This window comes from Leuciscus leuciscus (assembly GCF_965113295.1).
Source record: "Leuciscus leuciscus genome assembly, chromosome: 20".
Lineage (NCBI taxonomy): Eukaryota > Metazoa > Chordata > Actinopteri > Cypriniformes > Leuciscidae > Leuciscus > Leuciscus leuciscus.
The window spans coordinates 1973740-2001184 of NC_138744.1; the positions used below are offsets into that span (position 1 = coordinate 1973740).

The following is a 27445-nucleotide window of genomic DNA, read 5'->3' on the forward strand; positions in this document are numbered from 1 at the left end:
TTTATAATGGACACCCTGCAGCCAATCAGAATCCAGTATTCACCCAGACCATGGCATAAGTAAGGGTTAATGCCCTTCGAGGTGTCCATTGTCAGGTATTAATGGACGACGGCGAGGCGTGAACCGTCCATTAATGAACCGCCGAAGTCCATTAATACCTGACAATGGACACCTCGAAGGGCATTAACCCGCTTATACCATGGTCACTTACGAAAGAAAGAAATATTTAATTTTTATTTATTAAGGGTTTTTATTTATTAAGTCGAGCGCACTATTTAATATCTCCCGTATACAGGCGTTGCCAAGCAACGTGGCCACAGCGACCCGACCGCAGCGATGCAAAACTTTGTTTCAAAGAGTCAAAACTCACAGATAGTTTCCTAAATCGTTTTTATTAGGCCTACAGCAAATATTGTCAACCATTCACTCACGTGTTGAAAGGAAAGCAAGCAAGACAGAAAGACAGGCAATGGCAGTAGGCCTATGCCAGACGTAACTTACACACTATTTAAAATGAAATGCTAGTGTTTGAGCCAGCGCAATCATTTAGAACTGTCATCAGGCAAATTGACGGGACGCCTTTCCTAGGTGTACATTATCACTTTTTAACGGACACCCTGCAGCCAATCAGAATCGAGTATTCACCCAGACCATGGTATAACATTAGTTAGTAAAAATGCATCTGTTCATTGTTAGTTCATATTAGCTCAGGTCTATTAAATAATATTAACAGATAACCTACAACTTTTGATTTTAATAAAGCATTATAGTAAATGTTGAAATTAACATCAACTATTAACAAATGCTGTAGAAGTAGGCCATATAATTGTTCATGTTAACTAAAGAATGAACTAATATGAACAACTGGAACTTTATTGTAAATGTTACCGAACAAGGCAACACTTTACAATGAGGTTCATTAGCTAACATTAGTTAACTACCTTAGTTAACTTGAACTAAGAATGAACAATACTTCTTCAGCATTTATTAATCTTAGTTGATATTAATTTCAACATTTACTAATACGTTATTAAAATCAAAGGTTGTATTTGTTAACATTAGTTAATGCGCTGTGAACTAACATGAACAAACAATGAACAGCTGAATTTTTATTAACTAACATTAACAAAGATTAACAAATATAGTAACAATAACAAATGTATTGCTCATTGTTAGTTAATACTTTAACTAATGTTAAATAATGAACCTTATTGTAAAGTGTTACCCCGAACAATAATCAAGAATCAGGGCATTATCGAGGGTATGGTTTAGTCCAGAATGTACAAATGTTTAGGCCTAAGTGTAAACCACTGTTTTTAAAAAAAAATGCATTAAGTTATTAGTCGATTAGAATCCAGAATCTGAATGGCTGTTGGAAGTATGTGCTGTTCAGAAACAGAAAGTACCGCTGCTGCTTTGTGTACGGGGGTTTACCGGGGTAACATTCAGCAGCTTCTGTCAACATCCGCCTACTTTGATTTGATTGGTCATCATGATCTCAAACATTCTGACAGGACAGATGAGGAGGTTGGTTATCTTGGCGTTGTGCAATATCCGTGCAGCACTAAAGTACAGTTATTATTAGTAAATTATTTCACAACTTTTATTATACACCTGCTAACCCTTACTACTTTTTCACAGGAGAAGTAATTAAATTACTGTAATAAATTACTTAGTAATGCATTACACCCAACAATGATTACATACAAATATCAATTATTGTAAAGAAAGTTTACAAACACACTTACAAACCAAATATTTTACAGAAAGATAAAAAAAAAACAAGAGCTTTTTTTTTTATGCACTCTAAAATGCTGGGTTGTTTCAACCCATGTTTGGGTCAAATATGGACAAACCCAATTTTTTTTTTTTTTTTAAATACAATTTTTAAACCCAAATGTTGGGTTTGTCAATATTTGACCCAAACTATTTTTTAGAGCTGTGTGTAAAAATAGTTTTTTTGTGTGTGTGTGTACAATCTAAACTTAACCTTTAATTATTTATATTCTCCACTGTATATTACTTATAAAAACGGAAGACCACGCTTTCCAATGTTGGTGTGTAATGCAACACACACACACAGGTGTGTTATTCAACACAGCAGAGTGACCTTGAGCGCGTGAGAAACTCGAACAGCGCTGCATTTTTGGCCTATTTGGCTTGCCATAGCGGCTCTACGCCCGGCGCTGCATGCAAACCAATGAAAATACACGGAATTTTCTGTTTTCATCCAAAGTGTCTGCCATCTTTCTGCTTCGTACATGCATCGCTCTCTCTGATGCTGTGCAGCTGATATAGTGTTCATGCATTTGCCGCGTCCAGATCCGGAGAGCACACATGCATGGCCGTCATTCGTGCAGCAGACGCCAGAGAGAGAGGGAGAGAGAGAGAGAGAGCGAGAGAGAGAGAGCTGCTAACAACATCACGGTAATCAAAGGTGATTCCGGGACAGAGAGGAAACACGCCGATCTGCTGATCTCACGTGCATGGCTTCAACGTTCGGCTGTCGGACTCTCAGTAAACATGATGTGAATTACAGAATGCATTTCCGCATGATCAACGAACAGCAGGTGGAGGACATCACCATCGAGTTCTTCTACAAACCACACACTATCACCCTGCTGACATGCACCGTGCTCAGCCTGATGTACTTCGCGTTTACGCGGTGAGTGACGCACAACCCTAAAGCCACACTAAGAGTTGCAATAACGGCATGTCACTATAGCAACACGCCTTTTCAATGCGAAATCTGTCTTTGGTGGCTTTTAGTGCATGTTTCGTTGTTTTGAGGTCACCTATATGCGTGTGTATTTCTAAAGGCGACAAAAACGATCTTCTATCGAAGTGCGAATATCACTTCCGGGAAACCGGACAAAAATATTGATTACGTCATCGTGCACTCGGGGACATTTTTTTGGTTCAATAAAATGCTTTCTAGAAAGACAATGTCCCTCCCTCCCCCCCTGATACCACCATTTTCTATAAGGAAGTAGCAAATCATGGTTCATGTCTGTGTAAACAGGAGACTATTGGTTATTCATATTATAATGTATTCATAGGATGTTTAAAGTCGGCATGAAACAGAAGTTGCACTAATCTTTTCTTCCCTATTGTGACATATCTAAATGAAACGGCTTCTGAAACACGACAAAATGTAGGGTGGTTATGTCCATCAGGAAGAATTATTGTATGGCTGTGGTTTGCTATTGGCTGATCTCATTGTGAGTGACAGGTTGCCACGCCCTCGCGCCAGTAAACGCATCATTAGAGACGAGATGAGCTGCAAGAGGGAGGGGAAGTTATTCTGAATAAAGATTACGAGGAAAATGATTAAATAAATAAATAAAAAACAGTAATGATGTGCACAGATTAATTATTTATAATAAATACTGCAATATTCCATTTAAAAAAAAGAATTGTCAATTTTAATTTTATGATGGTGACTTTAAGTTATAGTTGGCCGTTTTTGGCCTTTGTATATATTTCTGGTCTTTAATGTAAACAATTGGTCTGTGCATTTGTATTTTTTATTACAAATATAATAGAACCAATTCCCCACCTTGCACCCCCCCCTGATATTATTCACGGATATATGTCACGATATGGAAGAAAGGATCTGTCGCTACGTTTTATTTCATCATGACATTAAAGGGATTTGTGCAACTGAGCACAGGCAGGATACTTGGAAAACATCTGTTGAAAGCAGAAGCGGTAGTTCTCCTTAGTTTCAGTTCTGGAAAAGTTAGTTCTGGAAAAGTTATTTCTGGAAAATACATTTTTCATGCTTTTGTTTTGAAATTTGAAATAAAACGCCATTTACTTGTGTGATGTGGCTGCCTACGTGCATCTACTGTGTTTTTCGGTGTGTGAGGTCGATGGTGAAATAGAAAGAGGAAGATGGTCTGTTTGTGCTGGTGAATTTGAGTGTGTGACCACATGTTTCCGTTGCAGAGATGATGGAAACCATGACAATAACCTGTGGGTGGGACTCATCCTGGTCATCTCGTTTTTCTTGATCATCAGCGTCCTTGCCTTCCCGAACGGTGAGAGTCCTGAACTCGGGCTGGTGTCGGAGAGCTCCAGCGTTCAGGCCAGAAGTGTTTTATGATCATGGTCACACATGTTTCTGTTCAGATTCATAACTAAGGCTGCATGATATTGAAATAAAATTGATATCGCATTGCAATATGCATTAGTGAGATCGTGCAGGCTGCGATATAATCAAATAAATCTGTCCTTCCCTTCTCCAGAGCGCAGCGTTTACACACACCTGATGTCACGAGCTGCACACGTGTACATGAACACAGTGCTGAGATTAACTCTGACACCGGCACTGCATATTCTTATTTGCTGCCAACCCGTCAAAATAAAAAGTTGATAGGTTACCGTAACGTTTAAAAAATGAAGAGATTATTCATCAAATTCAAACCAAATGATTAATTATGAGTATTGTAATTTTACACTAGAATAAAATTATTATATATTCTCGTACAATTATATTACAATATTGTTTTCTTTAAGATTTTAATTTAATAATCACAATTAAATCATAAGGTATAATCCACGACTAACTGTGCATTAATCTATTTTAATGCACGACGCAGAGGCTAAGAACCATGGATTATGACTTTTATACCATGGTTATTTGCCAGCATTGACAACTTAAAGTTATTATTGATGTTTGCCGCGCAATATTTGATGGAAGAGTAAAACCAATTCCCCCAACTCACTCTACAATGATTCAATCTTTTCAAATATAGCTATTTATGTCATCTGGTGAAAAATCCAGTGTTTCTTCCATATCGCAATATATTTCACAGAAAAACACAATTTTGCAATGTCATGTTTTTCCAGTGTCATGCAGCCATATTCATAACTCTATTCATACATTTCTTTTCAGGTCCGTTTACTAGACCCCATCCAGCAATATGGCGTATAGTGTTCGGTGAGTGGATCAGACGTGTTTATGTGACCTTGATGGCCAATTATGAAGCTTAATGATAAACATACACTGTCAGATGCTTTTTAAACATGAATAAATGATGAGGGCGCATCTAAAGTGGCTGGATTAATGGGTTCATCATGTCATTTTCCACCTTCATCTTTCCTGAAGTGCATGTTTTATGTTGTTGTACAGGATTGAGTGTGCTGTACTTCCTCTTCCTGGTTTTCATCATCTTCCTGAACTGGGAGCAGGTGAAGTCTGTCATGTACTGGCTGGATCCCAATCTCCGCTATGCCAAACGGGAGGCTGACATCATGGTCAGTGACGTTCAGGGAAATATGACTCAGTTTTGTTGTTAAAGAAGTAGTTCACCCACAAATTAATATAATGTCATTGTGATTAAGCCCTAAAAAGGACAAAATATTTTCTCTTCTGCCAGAGAGAATGTGTGTATATATATACAGTACAGGCCAAAAGTTTGGACACATTACTATTTTTAATGTTTTTGAAAGAAGTTTCTTCTGCTCATCAAGCCTGCATTTATTTGATCAAAAATGCAGAAAAAAAAGTAATATTGTGATATATTATTACAATTTAAAATAATTGGTTTTCAATTTATTATACTTTAAATTATCATTTATTTCTGTGATCAAAGCTGAATTTTCAGGATCATTACTCCAGTCTATCACATGATCCTTTAGAAATCATTCTAATATTCTGATTCATTATCAAAGTTGGAAACAGTTCTGCTGCTTAATATTTTTTCATAACCTGTGATACTTTTCTAGGATACTTTGATGAATAAAAAGTAAAAAAAAAATAAAGAAGCAAATGTTTTAAAAATAGAAATCTTCTGTAACAGCAATATCCACTACTGGTCAGTCATTTTTTTTCTTTCTTTTTTTGAAATAAATCAATACTTTTATTCAGCAAGGATGTGTTAAATTGATAAAAAGTGATAGTAAAGAAGATTTATATTATTAGAAAATATTTTTTTTATTTTGAATAAATGCAGTTCTTTTTAACCTTTTATTCATCAAATATATTAGGCAGCAGAACTGTGTCCAACACTCATAATAAATCATCATATTAGAATGATTTGTAAAGGATCATGTGATAGACTGGAGTAATGATGCTGAAAATTCAGCTTTGATCACAGAAATAAATGATAATTTAAAGTATAATAAATTGAAAACCAATTATTTTAAATTGTAATAATATATCACAATATATGTATTTTTGATCAAATAAATGCAGGCTTGATGAGCAGAAGAAACTTCTTTCAAAAACATTAAAAATAGTAATGTGTCCAAACTTTTGGCCTGTACTATATATATATATATATATATATATATATATATATATATATATATATATATATCAACAAAAATGTCAATAATAATAAAAAAACATTCAAACTCTCCATAAAAACAATAATAGTATCTCAATAGTCACAAATCTCAAAATGAAGCATTACATTCAGTTGAACTTTGTTAAACCCACAATAGCAAAATTAAGCGAGTGTTAAACATGTCACTGATGTCCTTCTGGTGTTGTGATGATTGACAGGAGTATGCGGTGAACTGTCATGTGATCACGTGGGAGCGAATCCTCAGCCACTTTGACATCTTCGCTTTCAGTCATTTCTGGGGTTGGGGCATGAAGGCTCTGCTCATCCGCAGCTACGGCCTGTGCTGGAGCATTAGCATCACCTGGGAGCTCACCGAGGTAAACCTCTCATGCTGTTAGGGTGTTTTAAATTGTTCAGAGTCTGGCTTCAAATAATCGCTCTCATTTTAGCTTTGGTTCAAAACCTAGTTAATTTAGCAATCCCAGAATTCATTGTGAAATGCGCAGTGAAAAACAAATCATCCAAGATGAAGGACGAAGTGAGAATTTATCAATATTACTCACGTCATCCTTCATCTTAAAGGAACCATATACAAGAAATGTATTTCAATTAATCATAAAATGGCCCTGATATGTCACTAGACATTAAGAAATCATGTTCATTTCAAATACTTATATCAGTAGTCCGGCCAGGATATTGTCATTTAAAAGTGAAGTTGCAGCCCTCAACTGATGTTGATGATGTCATGTTGTGTTTTGGCCTGATGCTCCACCCTCCACCTTCCACCTATCTACCAATCACAAAGTCAGTAGTGTTTCGGCATCTGGGTTGCCAGATCTGCTCTAGTTACCACAGCTACGTGTCAGCCTACGTTCCTGCTGGATCCTGCAGCCTATCTGGCAACCTCGAGTCAGGGGGAGGGGGAGGGGATACACCGCTCTACAGTCATTTGAAAGTGATTGCAGTACCAGTTTTAGCCACAATCTTACATACGGCTCCTTTAATTGTTTTTTTTTAAATATATATATATATATATATCGAGTCTGGCTCCAAATTATATAGTGAGAAATATTGCTAAATATAATTAAATATGAATGAATTATTATTAAGCAGGGCTCCAGACTGCGACCAAACGGTCGCATTTTGAGACCGTTTTGAATACATTTTGTTAGAGGTCGCGCAAGAGCTGCCTTTTATGTTGCATATGAGAAACATAAAACATCAATACAAACGAAAGCGGAACGAAAGCGCTCTACTCATTTGACTTGCGTGGACCATTTAGACAGCGCAGCACGAGCTCAGGTTTTCACAGGCTGATCTGGATCACACAACACTATTACTAGTGAGAAAGCGTTTGAATTTGTCACTCCATTAATAGCATCGCAGCGAGATCCAGTGTGAAGCGTTCAAGTTCGGCGCAGAATTGTCTGTTATAAACCACCGATATCTGATCAAACAGCACTGACATTGAAACCGTGAGCATTGTGCCATGAACAAACAAGTTATAGAAGGCTTTTCAGTCCACAAATCACCAGCATTCACCATGGATTTAATGTAGCAATGCTAACTGTAACCATGGTATTGTGGCAGAAATAGTCTAATGTTTTTACGTTATTCATTTTAGGGTTTGTACAACCTTTTAAAGGGATACTCCACCGTTTTTTTCATATTAAACTGTTATTCCCTTAACTAAGACGAGTTGATGCATACCCCTCTCTCGTCTCAGTGCGTGCACTCAGTCGCTCTGGCGCGCGGCGACACTTTGGCTACGTTCACATTGCAGGGCTTAATGCTCAATTCCGATTTTTTGAAAAAATTCTATTTTTTTGCAAGGCCGTTCACATTTCCAATTAAATGCGACCTTTTGTGATCTCCTGTGTGAACGTGAAATGACCCAGAAGTGACCTGCATGCGCAGAAGAGTACTCAACGGTCAATGACGTCACTTGTTGTTTGCGGAAGTAGCTAAACTTTAACTGTGATTCTCTCACACACACACACACACACACACACGAGCGCGCGCAGCGACCGTTACACAAGAGCCAGACAGCAGCCGCTGACCTATCTAATATCAGATTCAGCACAAATAAGTTAACATAACGTATATATAATGGCCATGGGCTTTTATTTTATTTTTTTTATTAACGGGCTCGTCGAGGTCGACCCGTTCGGCAGATTTACCTCAGCTCGACGAATATGCAGTCCGTTTTCAAACCGACGACTACTTCAACGCAGAATTATGACGTTTTTCGCGTATCAATGACGTGCGGGTCGGTTACATGCGACCAGGCCGTTCAGACTGAAGTCGCATTTGAAAAGATCGGATATGTATCGGATTTGGGACCACATACCCAAGTGGCCTGGGTCGCATTTGAAAAGATCGGATCTGTGTCGTTCAGACTGTCATGAAAAGATCAGATACAGGTCGCATAGGGGCAACAAAATCGGAATTGGGTCGTTTCATCCTGCAGTGTGAACGTAGCCTTTGATAGCACTTAGCTTACCCCAGTTCATTCATTAGGACCCAAACAGAGATGAAGTTAGAAGCGACCAAACACCTCCACGTTTTCCCTATTTAAATACAGTTACACGAGTAGTTACACGACCAAGTATGGTGACACAAAATAAAACGTGGCACTTTTCTAAGCGGGTAAAAAGGAGAACTATAATGTATGGCGGGATAGCACTGGGAGCACTTCGACTCGGCGCAGTAAAAAGTCACGTTGGTTCTAATGACAGAAGTGAGAGGGAGAGGATTTTTCAGGCGTGACTTTTTACTGCGCCGAGTCGAAGTGCTCCCGAGTCCTCTCTAATTTCTTTGCATCTCCTTTCGAAAACAACATTCAAATTACTAGACAAAAAATGATATCCTGAGAAAAGTGGATTTTGAGGGGTATAGCGCCATAGACCTCCATTCATCCTGCACTCGTCCTGTGAGCGCCCTCATGTGGAGCCAGAGTGGAACTGCAACCAGTTCAGAAGCCGGAAGTTTACTGGGAGTGGAACTTCTCCCCTTATTAGACATTATCTGGTAATATGCATAAAACATGTATCAAACTAAATAGTTAACTCAAGTAGTTTATTACCATATTGTGGTATTTAATTGAATTAATTATAATTTATAACTGAATATGTTAATGAACTACTTGAGTTAACTCTTTAGTTTGATGCATGTTTTTTCACATTGCTAGTCTGGAAGATGTTAATGTCATACGCAGTTGAAATCAGTGGTGAGTCGAGACTCTTGAAGAGCACACAATAATACACAGATATAATCTCTCCCTACAGTTATTCTTCATGCATCTTCTTCCTAATTTTGCGGAGTGCTGGTGGGATCAAGTAATCCTGGATATTTTGCTGTGTAACGGAGGAGGCATCTGGCTGGGAATGACTGTCTGCCGTTTCTTAGAGATGCGCACGTATCACTGGGCCAGTATCAAGTAAGACATCTGATTCATTTCAAGCTGGATTTTGCAGCCTTTACAGTGGCTAGAACCTGTGCAAACTGTGTTTTCCTGCTGAACAGAGACATCCACAGCACCACGGGCAAGATAAAACGTGCAGTTCTACAGTTCACACCTGCCAGCTGGACATACGTGCGCTGGTTCGACCCCAAGTCCTCCTTGCAGAGGGTGACGGGAGTCTATCTGTTCATGATCATATGGCAGGTTAGTAGAATCTGCATCTTAATCAGCCAGTGTTAAGAAATAAAAACAGGTTTAATTTTGGTTCAAAACCTGATTAAGCAGCCAACACTCATAATAAATCAGAATATTAGAATGATTTCTAAAGGATCATGTGATAGACTGGAGTAATGATCCTGAAAATTCAGCTTTGCATCACAGAAATAAAAGATAATTTAAAGTATAATAAATTGAAAACCAATTATTTTAAATTGTAATAATATATCACAATATTACTTTTTTTTTTTCTGTATTTTTGATCAAATAAATGCAGGCTTGATGAGCAGAAGAAACTTCTTTCAAAAACATTAAAAATAGTAATGTGTCCAAACTTTTGACCTGTACTGTGTGTACGTAAATATTTAGTCATTTCCTGTTTAAAAGTAGTTTTCCACGTTTTCTTCAAGTATGGAGCCGCTTGAAACAGCATTCAGTCTCTGGCTAAACTCAAGTGTTTCACACACACCATCAGATCAGAGAGAAGATCGACAGCACTTGTTAGAGGCACGAAACATCTTTTAGCGTTAGCTTAGTGCCTTTTACCAGCACAGTCCAATCTGAAGTTCATTAATACATCGTTCGACCGGACACAACTGTTATATATATATAAATATAGGTTATATGTGTCTGCGCTCATGATATCAGGAAGGAGACATAACTCTTTCAGTGATTTCTTCCATCTCTATTTCTTCCGTCTTTCTTCAGTTCAGATCTCCCTCTCGCTCTTCTCTCTCCTATAGTATCCTATCCAGGTTGTGTCGGCCCTACTAACTTCCAAACAGCAGATTTAAAAAACGACTTACCCCACCTTTTAATAGTTAAATAAATAATAATTAATTAAATACCACATTATTATTAATTAACCGTATTTAAAAGTTAAATATTTGAGCTTTTATGGTCAGCATAAAAGATAACTACTGTAGTTTGATTGGCTTTAACTAGCTCAGAAATGTGGGTCACATGAGTTCTCTAGAGAGAATGGGCCGTCAGACTGACAGTGGCAGACTCGTCTCCATGGCGATTAAGCACGCTCTTCATTCTCTATTGTGAGAGAGCGAGGCCGGTCTCTTCGCTCCCTATTGAGGGCCCTTTAAATTGTAATTAAATGTCTTTGAAATGGGAATTCGGAGGAGGGGAGTGTGTGTGTGAGGGGAGTGTGTGTGTGTGTGTGTGTGTGTGTGTGTGTGTGTGAGGGGAGTGTGTGTGTGTGAGGGGAGTGTGTGAGGGGAGTGTGTTCCACTTCAGAGACTGTGACCAAATAAGTTGACAACTGAACTGGTTTTGGTGTCGTGTGAATCTGAAGCATAATCTGAACTTACTGCACTATGATTCCTATTACAAATGTAGCTTTTTTTTTTTTTTTTTTTTAGTCATATTTCCACTCTTCTTGCTTTTTGTATGATGGTTTAGAAGAGATCATTAGCCTTGTTTTAAGTAGGTCAGGAAACAACACCACCATAAAAACAGAATGACTGTGTGCAAAATATGATTTTCATCACACAACAAATAAAATGTACTTGATTAATGGGTATATCTGAAAGTCAGTTTGAAACCATCCATGCATTTCTTTATCAATATTTGCTAGAATTATCAATATTTCTAATACAAGTTTGATGTGACAGTCGCAACAAAAAAATTCAAATTCATTCTTTACTGAACTTTATTAATTGTAAAATTGCACCTAGTTTTTCTTTTGGTTTATTGTTGACTTTTTGGTTTACTTCTGCAGTTCAGTTTTGTCCCAGTTCTCCAGGGTCATTGGATTTAGTTTTTCCAAAAAGCTTTTTAGTTTTGGTTCAATGCATAAAATTATTTCTCTCTCTCTCTCTCTCTCTCTCTCTCTCTCTCACTCTCTCTCTCTCTCACTCAAGCTAACGGAGCTGAACACGTTCTTCCTGAAGCACATCTTTGTGTTCCCAGCATGCCACGCTCTCAGCTGGTGCAGAATTCTGTTCATCGGTATCATCACTGCCCCCACCGTACGGTAGGTACATGGATAACAAAATACCATTCCCAACTCGTTTTACTTCCAAAGTCTGATGTGTTTCATGGTAAAACATGGAAAAATGAAGAGTGGAACTGATTTTTATCCATCGGGAATTGATTGATTTATTGATTTGTGATATAAGCCAAAAAAGAAAAGTTGTAAATAACTTAAGAAAAATTTTAATAACTTAAAGTGAGCAGCGTGTCAAAACAACAACGTGGTTCACCACACAAGCGCTCGAGTAATGATCTTTCAACACTACATCCACTAATATCTTTATCTAGAGCCAGATGTGCTTTATTTAAACCCTTTCTGGTCACAGTGTGTGTTAGTTCTCTCTCTCGCTGAAGACGTAAAGCGCCACATTAAGAGCTGTGGATGACACTGTTATTTTAACAACAGTAGCAGAAACAAAATAGATACTTTTGCTGAAACTCTGCAGGAAACGAGAACACAGTTATACATCGGTTATACTTCTCCGATTAGCATTAAGCTTTGTATCAGTAGAAACCCAGTAGTGTTTTGGAGTGGCCGTGCTTCCCTCCCTCATGTCCCCCTGAGACCAGAGATTTCTGTATTGTGTGTCTGGAAAAAAAACCTCCGATGACACAAAAATCATCATTTAGCGTCAATGAGGCTTTAGTGTCCAGAGGCGAGAGACTCCAGCCAATAGGAGGAGCTCGTCCCGCATGTGTTCAGCCCGCCCATAGGGGGATCTCACCATAAAACGCAGTCTTTTCAGTTTCGAGTCGACTAATAGCCTAGCTGTGTCATTTCTTCCGATACTGCCCTCTGTAACCAGTGGGCGTGGCTTGGGAGTGTCCTCGTAGGGCAGCGACGCAAGTGCATTCTGGGAGTTGTTGTCTTTCATCCACATGAGCCAAAAATACATTTCCTGGCTTTTCTCAGTCTAGAAGGCTCCAACTTCTAAAATAATTTCACATTTCTACTACATAAATGACCCAATTTAAATACATTTACATTTACATTTAGTCATTTAGCAGATGCTTTTATCCAAAGCGACTTACAGATTAGGACAAAATTAAGCGAGTCATCGTGAAGAGGCAAAAACAACGCAAGTAGTGCTCAAAAAACAAAGTTCAGGCATTATTCAGAGTAGCATAAACCCGACAAGTGAGGTTTTAAAGGGAAGGGGAAGGAATTATTATTTTATTTTTTTATAAGGTTAAGTGCTCACGGAAGAGATGGGTTTTCAGCTGTTTTTTGAATGTTGTCAGGGATTCTGCATTCCGGATGAGGGTGGGGAGAGCGTTCCACCAGCATGGAACTGTGAATGAGAATGTTCTGGAAAGTGATTTTGTGGCTTTCTGTGATGGAACCACGAGACGTCGCTCTTTGACCGATCGTAGGTGTCTGGTAGGGATGTAGACTCGTAGGAGTGAGTGAAAGTAGGAGGGAGCTGAGCCTGTGATAGATCTGTAAGCAAGCGTCAATGCCTTGAACTTGATGCGAGCAGCGAGAGGTAGCCAGTGCAGAGAGATGAACAGAGGAGTGACGTGGGCCCTTTTGGGCTCGTTGAAGACAAGACGAGCTGCAGCATTCTGAATCATCTGTAGAGGTTTGGTTGCACATGCTGGAAGTCCAGCCAGAAGAGCATTGCAGTAGTCAAGCCTAGAAATGACCAGGGCCTGGACGAGAAGTTGTGTTGCATGCTCAGTTAGGAAAGGCCTGATCTTCCTGATGTTGTGCAGTGCATGATCGAGCTGTCTTTGAAATGTGATCTGTGAAGGTCAGCTGGTCATCAAACGTTACTCCAAGATTTCTGACCGACATTGATGGGGTGATTAATGATGACTCTAGCTGGATGGTGAAGTCGTGCTGTAGAGACGGATTGGCAGGGAGGACGAGAAGCTCAGTCTTTGCCAGGTTGAGCTGCAGGTGATGTTCCTTCATCCATGTGGAGATGTCCGCCAGACAGCTTGAGACCCGTGCAGCTACTGTGGGATCATCTGGTTGAAATGAGAGGAAGAGCTGTGTGTCATCAGCATAGCAGTGGTATGAGAAACCATGTGCCTGTATGATGTGTCCCAGTGATGTGGTGTAGATGGAGAAGAGGAGGGGACCAAGAACTGAACCCTGAGGAACCCCTGTGGTCATTTGATGTGCTTTGGATACCTCGCCTCTCCATGCGACCCTGAAGGACCTACCTGTGAGATAGGACTCAAACCAGTGGAGGGAGGTTCCTGTGATGCCCAGTGATGAGAGGGTGGACAGAAGGATCTGATGATTCACAGTGTCGAAGGCAGCAGACAGATCCAGGAGAATGAGGACTGAAGATTTGGAAGCAGCTTTTGCGATCCGTAGGGCTTCTGTGACTGACAGTAATGCAGTCTCAGTTGAATTGCCTTTCTTGAAGCCAGATTGGTTGACATCCAGCTGGTTGTTTTGAGACAAGAAGGATGTTACTTGGTTGAACACAGCTCTTTCAAGTGTTTTCGCAATGAATGGTAGGAGAGAGATAGGTCTGTAATTCTCTACAAATGATGTGTTTAGTGTTGGTTTTTTGAGCAGTGGAGTAACCCGAGCCTGCTTGAATGCTGTAGGGAAAGTGCCAGTATGTAGGGATGAGTTGAGGATGTGTGTGAGTGCTGGTAGAAGTGTGGGAGAGATGGCTTGTAGAAGGTGTGAGGGGATGGGGTCTAGAGGGCAGGTGGTAGGATGACTGGAGAGGAGAAGTGTAGATACTTCTTCCTCGGATAGCAGAGAAAAGGAGGACAGAGGGACATTGGCTGTGGAAGTGGTCAGTCTGGGTTCCTGTGTGTGTGGAGCTGAGAACTGACTGCTGATAGTTGTTGTTTTGTTGGTGAAGAAGTTTGCAAAATCGTCAGCAGTTAAGGAGGAGGTGGGTGATGGTGGGGGTGGACAGAGGAGAGAGTTGAATGTCTTGAAGAGTGATCGTATGTTGGAGGAGCTGTTGATCTTGTTGTGCACATTCATCTTTCCAGCGGTAAATGGTAAATGGTAAATGAACTGCATTTATATAGCGCTTTCACAGACCCAATGGCCACCAAAGCGCTTTACAATATTGCCTCACATTCACCCATTCACTCACTCATTCATACACCGACGGCGGTGTCAGCCATGCAAGGCGATCCGGCTCGTCGGGAGCAGCTGGGGTTAGGTGTCTTGCTCAAGGACACCTCGACACTTGGTCAGGTGGAACCGGGGATTGAACCACCAACCTTCCGGTTTGTAGACAATCTACATGAACCACTGAGCCACTGCCGCCCCTGAAAGGTGAAATATCCCTGTAACTAAAGCAGGTTTGAGACGAGTTAACACGTGTCGCCTTTAGATGTTTTTTTCCCCCCATATATTTAGCATTATTACTAAGCATATTAAGATAATTTTATAATAAACAATGTTATATTTGGAAAGATTATTTAGAGATGGCAAAGGAAGACAAAAAAAACTAAGTTAAGTTTGTTTTGTGCTCATGATGAGAGTTATGATTATTTTATTATTTTAGTAGTTTATTACTTTGAGGAGAGTATTTTCCCTGAGGTAAACCTGCACCTCTAGTAGGTGTTCTCAGTCCCAAGGCCTTCTGTGTGCCATGCACAAAGTGTGTGAGAATGTAAATAAATCAAATAAATAAATAAATAGCCTGATCAAAAAATCTGATCTTAACTTTTTATATTAATATCCGGTTGGGAGAAATATAAACTACTTTTTTTTCTTTTTGTTAAATATTGGTAAAAATTCTTAGACTGATTCTTTCACTGCCCAAGATTCTCATCTTTGACTATTTTGAGTGTAAACAATCAAAATAAAACACACAAAAAACACCAAACTAAAAAAAGATTAAATATTTAATTTGTTTACCTGCATGTCATGTGACCATTAACTGATTTCAGAGAACCATGAAGAATGCAAATGTGTTGTTAACTTGTGTGAAATATTAACATCAAATCTCAGGAAGACTTTGTTGCAAATCGAGTTTGGGAATCACTCTTGTAAAACAATATGAAGAGAACATGTATTAAAGGATCATGTTGACTCTGATTGTTGATGTGTGCTGATGTGTTTCTGTGGTTTGCTCCACAGGCAGTATTATGCGTACCTCACGGACACACAGTGCAAACGGGTCGGGACACAATGCTGGGTGTTCGGGTGAGTTTAAACCTGTGTAAATGACCACACCCATGTGGTCCACTGTGATGCACAAGTAACGGAGTAAGTTTTCCAGCGTGCGCTGATGTTCATGCATGTGTCACACCAGTGTTTGAGGTAAAAGCTCTGCAGGCTTTACATTCAAATGAACGTTTAACCACAAACCCGCATGAATGCTTGTGTTCCACTGCAGCGCTTTGGTGGGCTTTGCTGCTCTATTGTTATTTGCGTTATCTCAGATATAAGACGGTGACCTAAATTGTGTGCAGTTCAAGTTATCTTGTCACACACATCTAGGTTAGATCATCTAGACTTCATCTAACGTCCGTCAGCTTTACATTACACAATCAAGGTCCAGTAGAAGAAACGCTCTTGTCTTCTTTCCAACAGGGCAATAGCTTTCCTGGAGGCGTTAGCCTGCATTAAATTCGGACAAGACTTGTTTTCCAAGACGCAAATTCTCTATGTGATTTTGTGGCTCTTGTGTTTGGTGAGTTCCTGCTCTTTTTGTCTTCACTTTGAGCTTTTCATTGCATCAATATGACTCTGATTTCTACTCATTCAGCAAAAAACTTGAATGCAAAGCTATTTTTGGCATCTGTGGGAGGAGATTTCCTGAGAATAGTCTTTTCAGAAAGTGTTTTTGTGTGAACACAAAAGCTGCTGATGTGTAATTGATCGAGTGTTTGTTTCTCTCTCTCCTCTGAAGGCTTCCATCACATTCCTGTGTCTATATGGGATGGTCTGGTATGCTGAAAACTACGGGCCCAGAGAGAAGGTGAGTCATGGCTTCGTCATCATTTACTCACACTCACTCTTGTTCCTGAAAAAAACTAAAGGACACACAACTAAAGCATATTGTGACCAAGGGCTGTCAAGCTTCGCAAAGCATTAAAGGGGAGAGGAGGAGTCTATAATTAATGAGAATTTTCTGACCCCATTGGCAGATATTTTTCCCTGTTTCTTAAATCATTTTGCATCTCAAGTAAATATATCTTGATTTTATGAATGGTGAGATATTTCTAATGGAAAACAAGAAAGAAAATATTTTTTCCCCCTCAAACAACTTTGCATCTAAAAATGCGAGACGCAGCGCACAGGAATGTTTTTTTTTTTTTTACCGCAGCGCAGAACACGAGGGTGTCAAAACGTGCCTTTAGGCGTATATAACGGAAATAGCTTATCTCCCTCCAAGCTCTTTTTTTTTAAAGGGGTGGTTGATGATGATTTGACTTTTCTAGCTTTAGTTAGTGTGTAATGTTGCTGTTTGAGCATAAACAACATCTGCAAAGTTACGACGCTCAAAGTTCAAAGCAAAGGGAGATATTTGCTTTTAACCCTTTAGAACCTGAAGCTAAAATAGGTGTTTTTCACACATTTAGATTTTTTTTGACTGTACAATTCTGTGCTATCTTAATGTGCAAGGTGTCATCTTTTTCAGAAAAAGATTAGCTTTCAACAAATTACAGTTATTGACCATTATTGTGTGTGGTGAGTTTGTAAATAGAATTTAAATAGACAAAAATAAAAAAAACGAGAATAAATTTACTGATTTTTACTTAGAAAAAAACTGAAAAAATCATGAACGAAAGAAACTAACACTTTAAAGTTGAAAAAAGGAACTATAATACATATATACAAGTCTTTTTTGTGACATTGGGTTGCACAGTTTTCATTTAGAACACTTTTTTTCATACACGCACACATACACATGTACGCATTCATAGACACACACACATACACATGCACGCATTCATAGACACACACACATACACATGCACGCATTCATAGGCACACATGCACGCATTCATAGGCACACACACATACACATACACGCATTCATAGGCACACACACATACACATGCACGCATTCATAGACACGCACACATACACGCATTCATAGACACACACACATACACATGCACGCATTCATAGGCACGCACACATACACGCATTCATAGACACACACACATACACATGCACGCATTCATAGGCACGCACACATACACGCATTCATAGGCACGCACACATACACATGCACGCATTCATAGACACACACACATACACATGCACGCATTCATAGGCACGCACACATACACGCATTCATAGACACACACACATACACATGCACGCATTCATAGACACACACACATGCACGCATTCATAGGCACGCACACATACACATGCACGCACCACATGCTTAGATACGTGAAAGAGTAACGGCCAGCCGCTTCCCAAGTTTCATTAAAAATCATCCCAATCCCCTCTTCTGCTGTCTAACTCTTCTTTCGCCATGTATTTGTTCGTTTCTTTTCTTATTTTATGCAATCCAAAACACTCTAACCTGCCGCGCTTCATATCTCTGTTCAAATCCTTCCTTCCCGCGCTGCTGTCATTTGCAGACGGAAAGCATGAAATTACCATAATAAGCCGTATATTAAGCGCATGTTGTCTACTGTCGGGCAATTTGAATGGTTTTGATAGTGCAAACGGTTGAAGAGTTACGGTCAAATGAATACAGCTTTCTGGTGTGTGTCGGCGACGACACAGCCGGTTCTAAAGGGTTAAAGAAATCGCTTTTTAAGGACTACAACAAACGGCTGGTAGAGACTACACCACATTCCTCCCGGGTTAGTGACATCACCAACCCTAACATTTACATAAACCCCTCCCCTGAACACGATTTATAGATTATCAAGACAGAATATGCTAATTAATGACTAGAAGATAACTACACATCAGCTACATAAACTCATCAACTAACCATTCAGAAATGTTGTCTACATGTTGTCACTTATTGAGTCTCTCCATCATTCTGATTCCGGTTTGAACATAAAACACTAAAAGTTTTTGAAATTTTCAGTGCATGTGTGTGTGAGGTAAAAGGACACAAGCTGTTGAAGCTCCGCCCCCTGTGTGCCGGGAGCAGCAGCTCATTTGCATTAAAAGGGACAGGCACAAAAACTGTGTGTTTTTACTCACCCTCAAAAAGTGACAACTTTAACATGCTATATAACAATATCTGTGGGGTAGGGCTGTACTCAACCAAAGAAAATCTTGGTCGACTGAAGTCCTGAAATTTTCGACTAAAAATCGACTAAAATCGACTAAAAATGACGGTAGAAAAAAAAAAAAACCTTAAATTAATTAGATGCGCACTGTGCGCAGTACTTGGTAGCCTTGTTGTCCGCCTAAATGAATTATAAATAAACATAAACTAGTAGGCTATTTGCAGTATATTAAATCGTTTTTGACCTAATTATTTTGCACTGAAATGAGTCTGACACTCGAGTCTGTCGGCTCTGACAGCGTTGCATCACGTGCACCTGCGCAATAGCTTATGATTTCCGAAAATAGTACTATGTTGTCAACTAGTGATATCATCACAAGAACTGTTGAGGAATATGCAACATAATTTAGACAATTATTTTTGTAATATGTTATAATAATCATTTATAACTGTCAGACACTATCATTTCACCGTGCATGTCCTCGCACTGAGCGAGGCTGAACATGAGCTCAGCTTCGCAGCTGAGACACCAATAGATTTAAAAAAAAAAAAAAATAAAAAAAAATAAATAAACACGAATAGACTATTAACTTAAAGCTTTTACTCTTAATAAACACAAAAGGCACGTCCACTTTAATAAAAAAATTATATTTATTAAACAAACCAGATCAAGAGCAGAAACGAAATAAAGTGCATAACTGAAAAATAAAGCATCCTAGGCTCAAAACTAACACAACCAACAGCACAGCGCAATTGCGCATTAGGCTCCAAATAAAAAATAAAAAAGTTAGGTTATCACACTAAAACATTGAAATATGCAAATTCTGATATGTTCATATAGCCTACTCAAAACAGACAGGGCAAGCTAACGCAGACAAGTGAGCTTACCACTTTTAGATGATATGTCATGTTTGTCGTCGAGCTGTGGAAAACTGTTGCTTGCAAACTTTGCATTCGACCTTTTTCCTGTTATCAATTAGCAGTTACCCATTAGCAGTTAGTGCTTTCCACCTGATGAAATGAGCGCGCCTCAGCGCGGCAAAACTGATGAAACAAACGCGGCAAAACTGATGAAATGAACGCGGCCAAAAATCGACCAATCAGAATTTTGGTCGAACCAGAACGTATCGACCAATTAATCGACTAATCGACTGGGACAGTACAGCCCTACTGTGGGGTATTTTGAGCTAAAACTCCACACACACAGAGCTGCACCAATCACATCAGTGTATCTGATATAGGCGGGCCAGAGGCGAGCTAAACAGATGACGACAGCACTAGTGACAGTGCAATCACGACAGTGATTGGTCGTAGTGTTATCCAATTGCGTGCATTTCCTCTTGCGACATATCTACAGTGAAAACAAAGATGTTCTTTGATATTTAACAACTCAAGCTGCAACCAAAAGTCGCTGTCTATTTCCCGCCATCACCGCTCCTACTTCTTCGATAACGTACACATCAAGCCGCTTCTTCTTCGGCTTTTGCCTTGATGCTGTGGGTTACACCATCAACATGCCTGTGGACACTGCCTACTAGGGCTGGGCGATAAAACGATAACAATATGTCTCGCGATCAGGGTTGGGGAGTAACGGAATACATGTAACGGCGTTATGTAATCAGGATACAAAAATCCAGTAACTGTAATCCGTTACAGTTACGTCAAAAAACATAGTAATCAGATTATAGTTACATTTTGAAAAAAGGGGGAATACTTTCAGGATTACAATGGTTTCATTTAAAACTAAATAAATAAGTAGTTTGGCATAATAACACTATATTAAGCGCTGCTTGATTATACAGTAGTTCCTGGTTCTGTTGCCAGTAATGACTCGCGTGTGCCACCCGCTGGTGCGTGTGCAAATAACAGCTTTCTACAATCTCCTCAGACGCAGAGTGAATCACTGCTGCTAGTAGAAACGATGCTGCCTGCGGGTAAAATCGCTTTTAATTCATGGAAATTCCGCTGCTATTTTGTAGAAATTAGGAGAGTAGCTTTTTTAGTACCCAAAATGTCCTTTCTTAATCTTTTCTCACGTAACGGGATGTTCGCTGTCTAGGTAACGTAGGGGAACTCCCACTGCCAACGCCCCACGTCCAGTCAGGCAAATTAAGAAAGATCACGGCTTTAGTCAACATGTAGGCCTATTTTAAAATAAACTAATATGTAGATTGTGTAAAAATTCATTAAAAATAAAACAAAATAATCTGTAATACCATACATTAGCCACTAGATGTCTGTATAGCCCTTTACATAAATATATATTCAGGCATGTGTGTATATTTAGCAAATATTGTACACTGGACCAAATTCTTAATAAATAAAAAAAAATAAACAAATTTTGAATAATATTTCTTCTTGCTTGACTTTATTTATATACGTGACCTTGAAGTAATCCCAAAGTAATCGGTTACATTACTTTCATATTATAGTACTTGGATTACGTTACTGAATACTTTTTTTATGAAGTAATTTGTAACTGTAACGGAATACATTTTTAAAGTAACCCTCCCAAGCCTGCTCGCGATAGACACGTAATCAATATCAATAAAAAATGCGTTCGATAAAACGATTGAAGTGACAAGTGGAAAATGAGTAGCACTTTATTAAGCATTTCTTACGAATTCTTTAATTTTGCACCTTAATGTTAAGAGATAAGTGTTCATTATGATTTTAGACTTATGTTTACGTTTGAATTATTTGAGTGTTTTCCATGGTTGTGTTGGCATGTCTGCCTTTATAACTGAGGGGATTATAATCAGAGGAAGATTAAGTTTAAAATAAAAATGTTTAAGTTTAATATATTTTTCTCCTGGTCCTTATTTTAAATAGGTCATTAAAAATATCAATAATTATCGATATCGACCGATATGAAACACTTATATCGTGATACAGTTTTCAGCCATATCGCCCAGCCCTACGTGCCTACTAGCGGTCTGCAACATTACACTTCAGCAACCACGTGTAGCCTATGGCTTAAGTCCGACGAAGAAGTAAATCAGCCTTAACGGTCATACACGTCCGTCTAACACGTGTTTACCAAGCGGCAACCTCCCTGTCTCTCTCTTGAAACCAACACGGAAGTGAATTAAACGCCAATTCATCGACTGGCCGCTTGAGGCCGGCTGCAGAAGTGAGTCAAACCTGCATCTCCTCCATGTTAAAATGCCCAACTTTACAGCAGAAAAACACATGTTTACAGCCTGGAGCAAAAAGTGGCTTTGGTCTATACAGCTAATGTTGCCCTTCATGACGACTGTGAGGGGGGTGAATCTTTTTATAACTCATCTATTTAAATTATATTAAGCCTTAAATTTCTGCATAATTAAGGGTGTGTCCACTTTTGAGTGACAGGTGGATTCCCGCTGCTATGGTCATTAGTCATCATTAGCCGTTTGTCTGCTGTCTGTTAGCCGTCACGTTACCTCAGCTCATTGTCTGACTGTAAAAATTAATAAATTGGGGAGTGACGCGCTGCCAAGATGGCGACGGTCGGCCACGCCCACTTTAGGCTTCAGAAACGCTCTTCAGAAACCTACGGGTGATGTCACGTCCATATGTTTTTACAGTCTATGGTGTTTACATAGAAAAACAATGTAAAAGTAGCTCATTGGAATAGATGAACGCATTCAATGTTTTGTGTGATTCTGATGCTCAGCACTAAAAATCCTCCTCCACTGAAGCTGCACTGAATACAGGCTTGGAATGACATGAAAGAATTTCCATTATATTGTTATATTGCCATTTATAAATTGTGACCTCAAACCCTGATGCCTTTTAAATGTAAATGTAAAAACTGTGTTAACTGTGTTTAGCAGTGCTAAAGTGAATCTTAAGAGTTCTGCAGTCTAAATCATGATGTTTTGCCCTCCATATAGAGCTTCTCGGAGTGTGATGACAGCTTTTACTCGGAGCCGGGTGACGCCGTGTCTGAATGCAGAGGTAAACACTGAATCACACCAGCATGTTAAAGACTTCAGCGAGTCTAGCCTGTAATGTTGTGACCTCTTGTGGAGAATGAGCAGAAGACGCGTGTAGTTCTGAGAGACTTGGCAACGTCTTTAATATTAGAGTACTGTATATCGCATACTGTTTTATTTGATCTTTTAATATATGATAAGTGCATTTGTCACTTTGGAAATGAAAGGCCAAGGATATTTTTATCGTGGATTTTGGCAAATGTATTAGATCATCCAGGCAAGGGTTATTATTGTTGACTATAAAACTATTAAAAACATGAAATAAGGCTGAAATAAAATAGAAATATTAGTCTATATAATTAAAAACCTAAGCTAAGCGAAAATTTGAAATGTTGCCTCAGCGATAAACCAAAAAATTATTGACTGAAAATAAATACAAACTATAACTAAAACTGATATAAAAATAAATTAACTCTAAAAAGCGATATTTATTAAAAAAAAAGATAAAAAAACACAAAACAAAATTATTAAAAATTAAACTAAAATGAACATGAAAACTAAAAACATATGAATAAAGTTAATATTAAAAATATGAATAAAACTAAAATAAATAAAATGCGTAGTATGCATGCTATATATTGCAAAAAAATTACAATATCAGTAAGCAACTCTGAATATATCTAGTGGAGTTCAAATGTTAGGCGTTAGATTTTTCTAAATGTGCAAGTGTTATACTCTGCTTCTGTGCATGTGTTATACTCTGCTTCTGTGCATGTGTTATACTCTGCTTCTGTGCATGTGTTATACTCTGCTTCTGTGCGTGTGTTATACTCTGCTTCTGTGCATGTGTTATACTCTGCTTCTGTGCGTGTGTTATACTCTGCTTCTGTGCATGTGTTATACTCTGCTTCTGTGCATGTGTTATACTCTGCTTCTGTGCGTGTGTTATACTCTGCTTCTGTGCATGTGTTATACTCTGCTTCTGTGCGTGTGTTATACTCTGCTTCTGTGCATGTGTTATACTCTGCTTCTGTGCGTGTGTTATACTCTGCTTCTGTGCGTGTGTTATACTCTGCTTCTGTGCATGTGTTATACTCTGCTTCTGTGCGTGTGTTATACTCTGCTTCTGTGCATGTGTTATACTCTGCTTCTGTGCGTGTGTTATACTCTGCTTCTGTGCATGTGTTATACTCTGCTTCTGTGCATGTGTTATACTCTGCTTCTGTGCATGTGTTATACTCCGCTTCACTGTCTCAACTCACACTGTGATGCTACTGTGCTGTAGGGGAGTTTGAGATGGACGGCACAACTTACTCTTCTACCAGGAAGCGGAGGGACTCAGAACCATCATACAGAACCATCAACGGGGTGGAGAAATGAGTCCGCCTCTAGAAGGCGTTGAGCGTTTCCTCCTCAGACAGGAACGTTTGCACAGGTGTCACTCCTGTTAATGGAGGGAACGTCAGATGACTGTGATTTATGAATGGTGAGATTGTCTCAGGTTTAGTTCGAACATTTCAGATTTATCAGAGCGGTTTGCAACGCTGCAAAACACTTTGAATAGGCAATACTGTGTGTCCGGTGTTTAGATGGCGAGCTCACTTTACCTGTTGAACTAGAGACTGGTTAACACTTTAGATCCCGAGCAGTGCTGTGAATCACCGTGTTCTTCAGTAAGCATGCGTGACTCGGAAGTGTTGTGACTTGTCACTGTATTTTATGTTATCAACAGTGTATTATATGCTAGCGATTTCAGATTATATCATTTATATCATAATGTGTCTACAAATGATGTAAGATCAAGTCAACATGAAATCTAAATTTATTTTTTACTTTAAAAGCGCGTTCCTGGTCTAATTGTGCATGTTCCTCTGGTGCATGTTTCTTTTTTCTTTTTTTTAAATAAAACATTAAAAAGTAATTGTAAAATTTGGGGATGGTAAGATTTTATGTTTTTGAAGGAAGTCTCTTCTGCTCACCAAGGCTGCATTTATTTTAATCAAAAATACAGTAAAAACAGTAATATTGTGAAATATTATTACCGTTTAAAAAAAGTGTCTTCTATTGTAATATATAGTCAAATGTAGTTTATTCCTGTGATCAAAGCTGAATTTTTCCAGTCTTCAGTGTCACATGATCATTCTAATATGCTAATTTGCTCCTCAAGAAACATTTCTGATTATCAATGTTGAAAACCGTTGTGCTGCTTCATATTTTTGAACTTTGAACAGAAAGTTTCACATTTATTTCAAATTTAAATATTTGTAACATTATCGATGTCTTTACTGTCACTTTGATAAGTTTAATGCATCCTTGCTGAATTAAGTATTCATTTCTTTAAAAAAAAAACAATCTTACAGACCCCAAACTTCTAAAGCAGTAGTGCATGTCAGATTACAGAAGCAGAATGGTTGCAAGCATCATTTAAAGACTGTTCCTGGCCAGTACTCTTATCCAGACTGACTAAATCTGTTCACGATTGACATGAGCTGAATGTTTCTAGGTTAAGCTGCTTAAGATTGTAGATGATGAATGCAGGATCTAATAGATGCACAAGTGTTTGAACACGTTTAGTGGCTTCACTGATGTTTTAATGTGTAACGTTTGTTTCTGGTGTTTCTGCTTCTCCAGTGAACCTTCTCCAGCTGCTGTCCTTTACATGTTCTCACCCTGAGAGGCAGTTTTTTTTGCTTTTGCATGTCTGTGAAAATCATCTATGTCAGTTTCTATAGAAGCTTGTTTTCCATGGAATAAAAATAAAAAAGGTAATTATGGCTTTTTATCGCGCAATTGCAAGAAGAAAAAGAGTTACGACTTTTTCATCTCGTGATTCTGACTGTTTGTTTTTTTCTTAGTTCTGAGAAAAAATGTATTGTGAGGTAAAAGATTTATGAGATATAAACTCAAAATTGCAAGAAATAAAGAGATGAAGAATTCGCAATTCGGACTTTCTCGCAATCGCTGCTTTTTATCTCACAATTCATAATTTTTCCCTCAATTGTGAGTTTTTATCACAATTTTGAGGGGAAAAAGTATGAAAATTCGCAATTCTGACTTTTCTGAGGTGGCAATTTCTGAAATATGTATTCCTTTTTTTTTTTCAATTGCGTGTTTATAAGTCTATATAAGTTTTTCATAACCGTTTATAACTCGCAATTTTTTTACATTACAATTTTGAAAAAAAGTCAGAATTGCAAAATGAAAATTTGTTTCAATTATTCCGTTTATATCGTAATTCTAACTTTTTTCTCGCGATTGCAAGTGTGTCAAGTTTTTATATCACGCAATTGTACGTTTAAATCTCACATTTCTGAGGAAAAAAAAGTTCAGATGAAAAACGTTTGAGAATTCAAACTTTTGTTGAATTCTGACTTTTTTTTTTCTCAGAATTGAGAGATTTTTTTAGAATTGTGAGATAAAAGGTCGCAATTACCTTATTTATTTTATATTCCATGTGTTTGTTTAAAATGATCCTGATCACCACACACCCTTAAACCAGTATTCAAGCCTTTTTAGACTGAGGTTTAACACCGATATCGTGTGCCTGCATGCATGTTTAACAACTATCACCTGTAACCTTTATTGCTTTGTGTGTGTGTGTGTGTGTGTGTGTGTGTGTGTGTGTGTGTGTTGTGTACAATAGTGGTTTTTCCTGATATGATAACTAGAGAGCGGTGTGGCCGATATATGTGGTATCATTTAATATAATTTAAATGCAGTTATTGTATATACACAGACTAAAATGTTTTGCACCCACTGTTTACTCTATTCAAAATAATATGTGTTGACTAATTTGAAACTCGTAGAAGAGCTAACGTTTCTGTTAATCGCATGTTTATCAGCTATGCCGATAATCTCAAAATGTTGGTAGACTTATCGACCTGGTTGATATATATTCTTCCATTACTAGTGTTCATAATCCGACACCATGTCCTGTGTGTTCATCGTGTTCAGACAACATATAGTTTTCTTCATTTCGTTCTGTGGACAGTCGGAGCATCACGTGATTCTACATATCCATTTGCCAAAACACTTGTTTTGTGTCCGTTTAGTCACTGTGAAACATTTAAATGCCTTTTTTTTGTCATGCTTCTGATTTGTACATTTCACACAAATTGTAAACGGATCAGTGTTTGTCTTTTCAGTAATATTAAACGACTAGTTTTTGGTGAAGAATGGCACAACGTGACTGAACTTTGCAGCTTTTCAATATATATGACGTTTGTTTGTTTGCTCAGAATTTACATGCAACTACATGGGATGTAACAGAATTTTAAGATTAAATTTCATCTGTATCTCTTGACTTTGTGTTTTCATAATTGTGAATTTTTTTTTTTTTTTTTTTTTTTTTGGGGGGGGGGCTTTTCTGCCTTTAATTCAGTGTGTCCTAACCAATACCATAAGTAATTTGCCAGT

The 27445-nt window shown here is 38.4% G+C and overlaps 1 protein-coding gene across 1 annotated transcript; it reads left to right on the forward strand.

The window, feature by feature from the left end:
- The first annotated feature begins 2176 nt into the window (after window positions 1-2176).
- On the forward strand, window positions 2177-27332 carry ptdss1a (phosphatidylserine synthase 1a). Its single transcript, XM_082150762.1, has 13 exons — window positions 2177-2665; window positions 3952-4043; window positions 4901-4945; window positions 5138-5262; window positions 6515-6673; window positions 9584-9735; window positions 9822-9963; window positions 11850-11962; window positions 16034-16099; window positions 16490-16589; window positions 16809-16877; window positions 22988-23051; window positions 24315-27332. The coding sequence occupies exons 1-13, from the start codon at window positions 2487-2489 to the stop codon at window positions 24407-24409; spliced, it is 1401 nt and encodes a 466-aa protein (XP_082006888.1). The 5' UTR covers window positions 2177-2486; the 3' UTR covers window positions 24410-27332.
- Window positions 27333-27445: the final 113 nt, after the last annotated feature.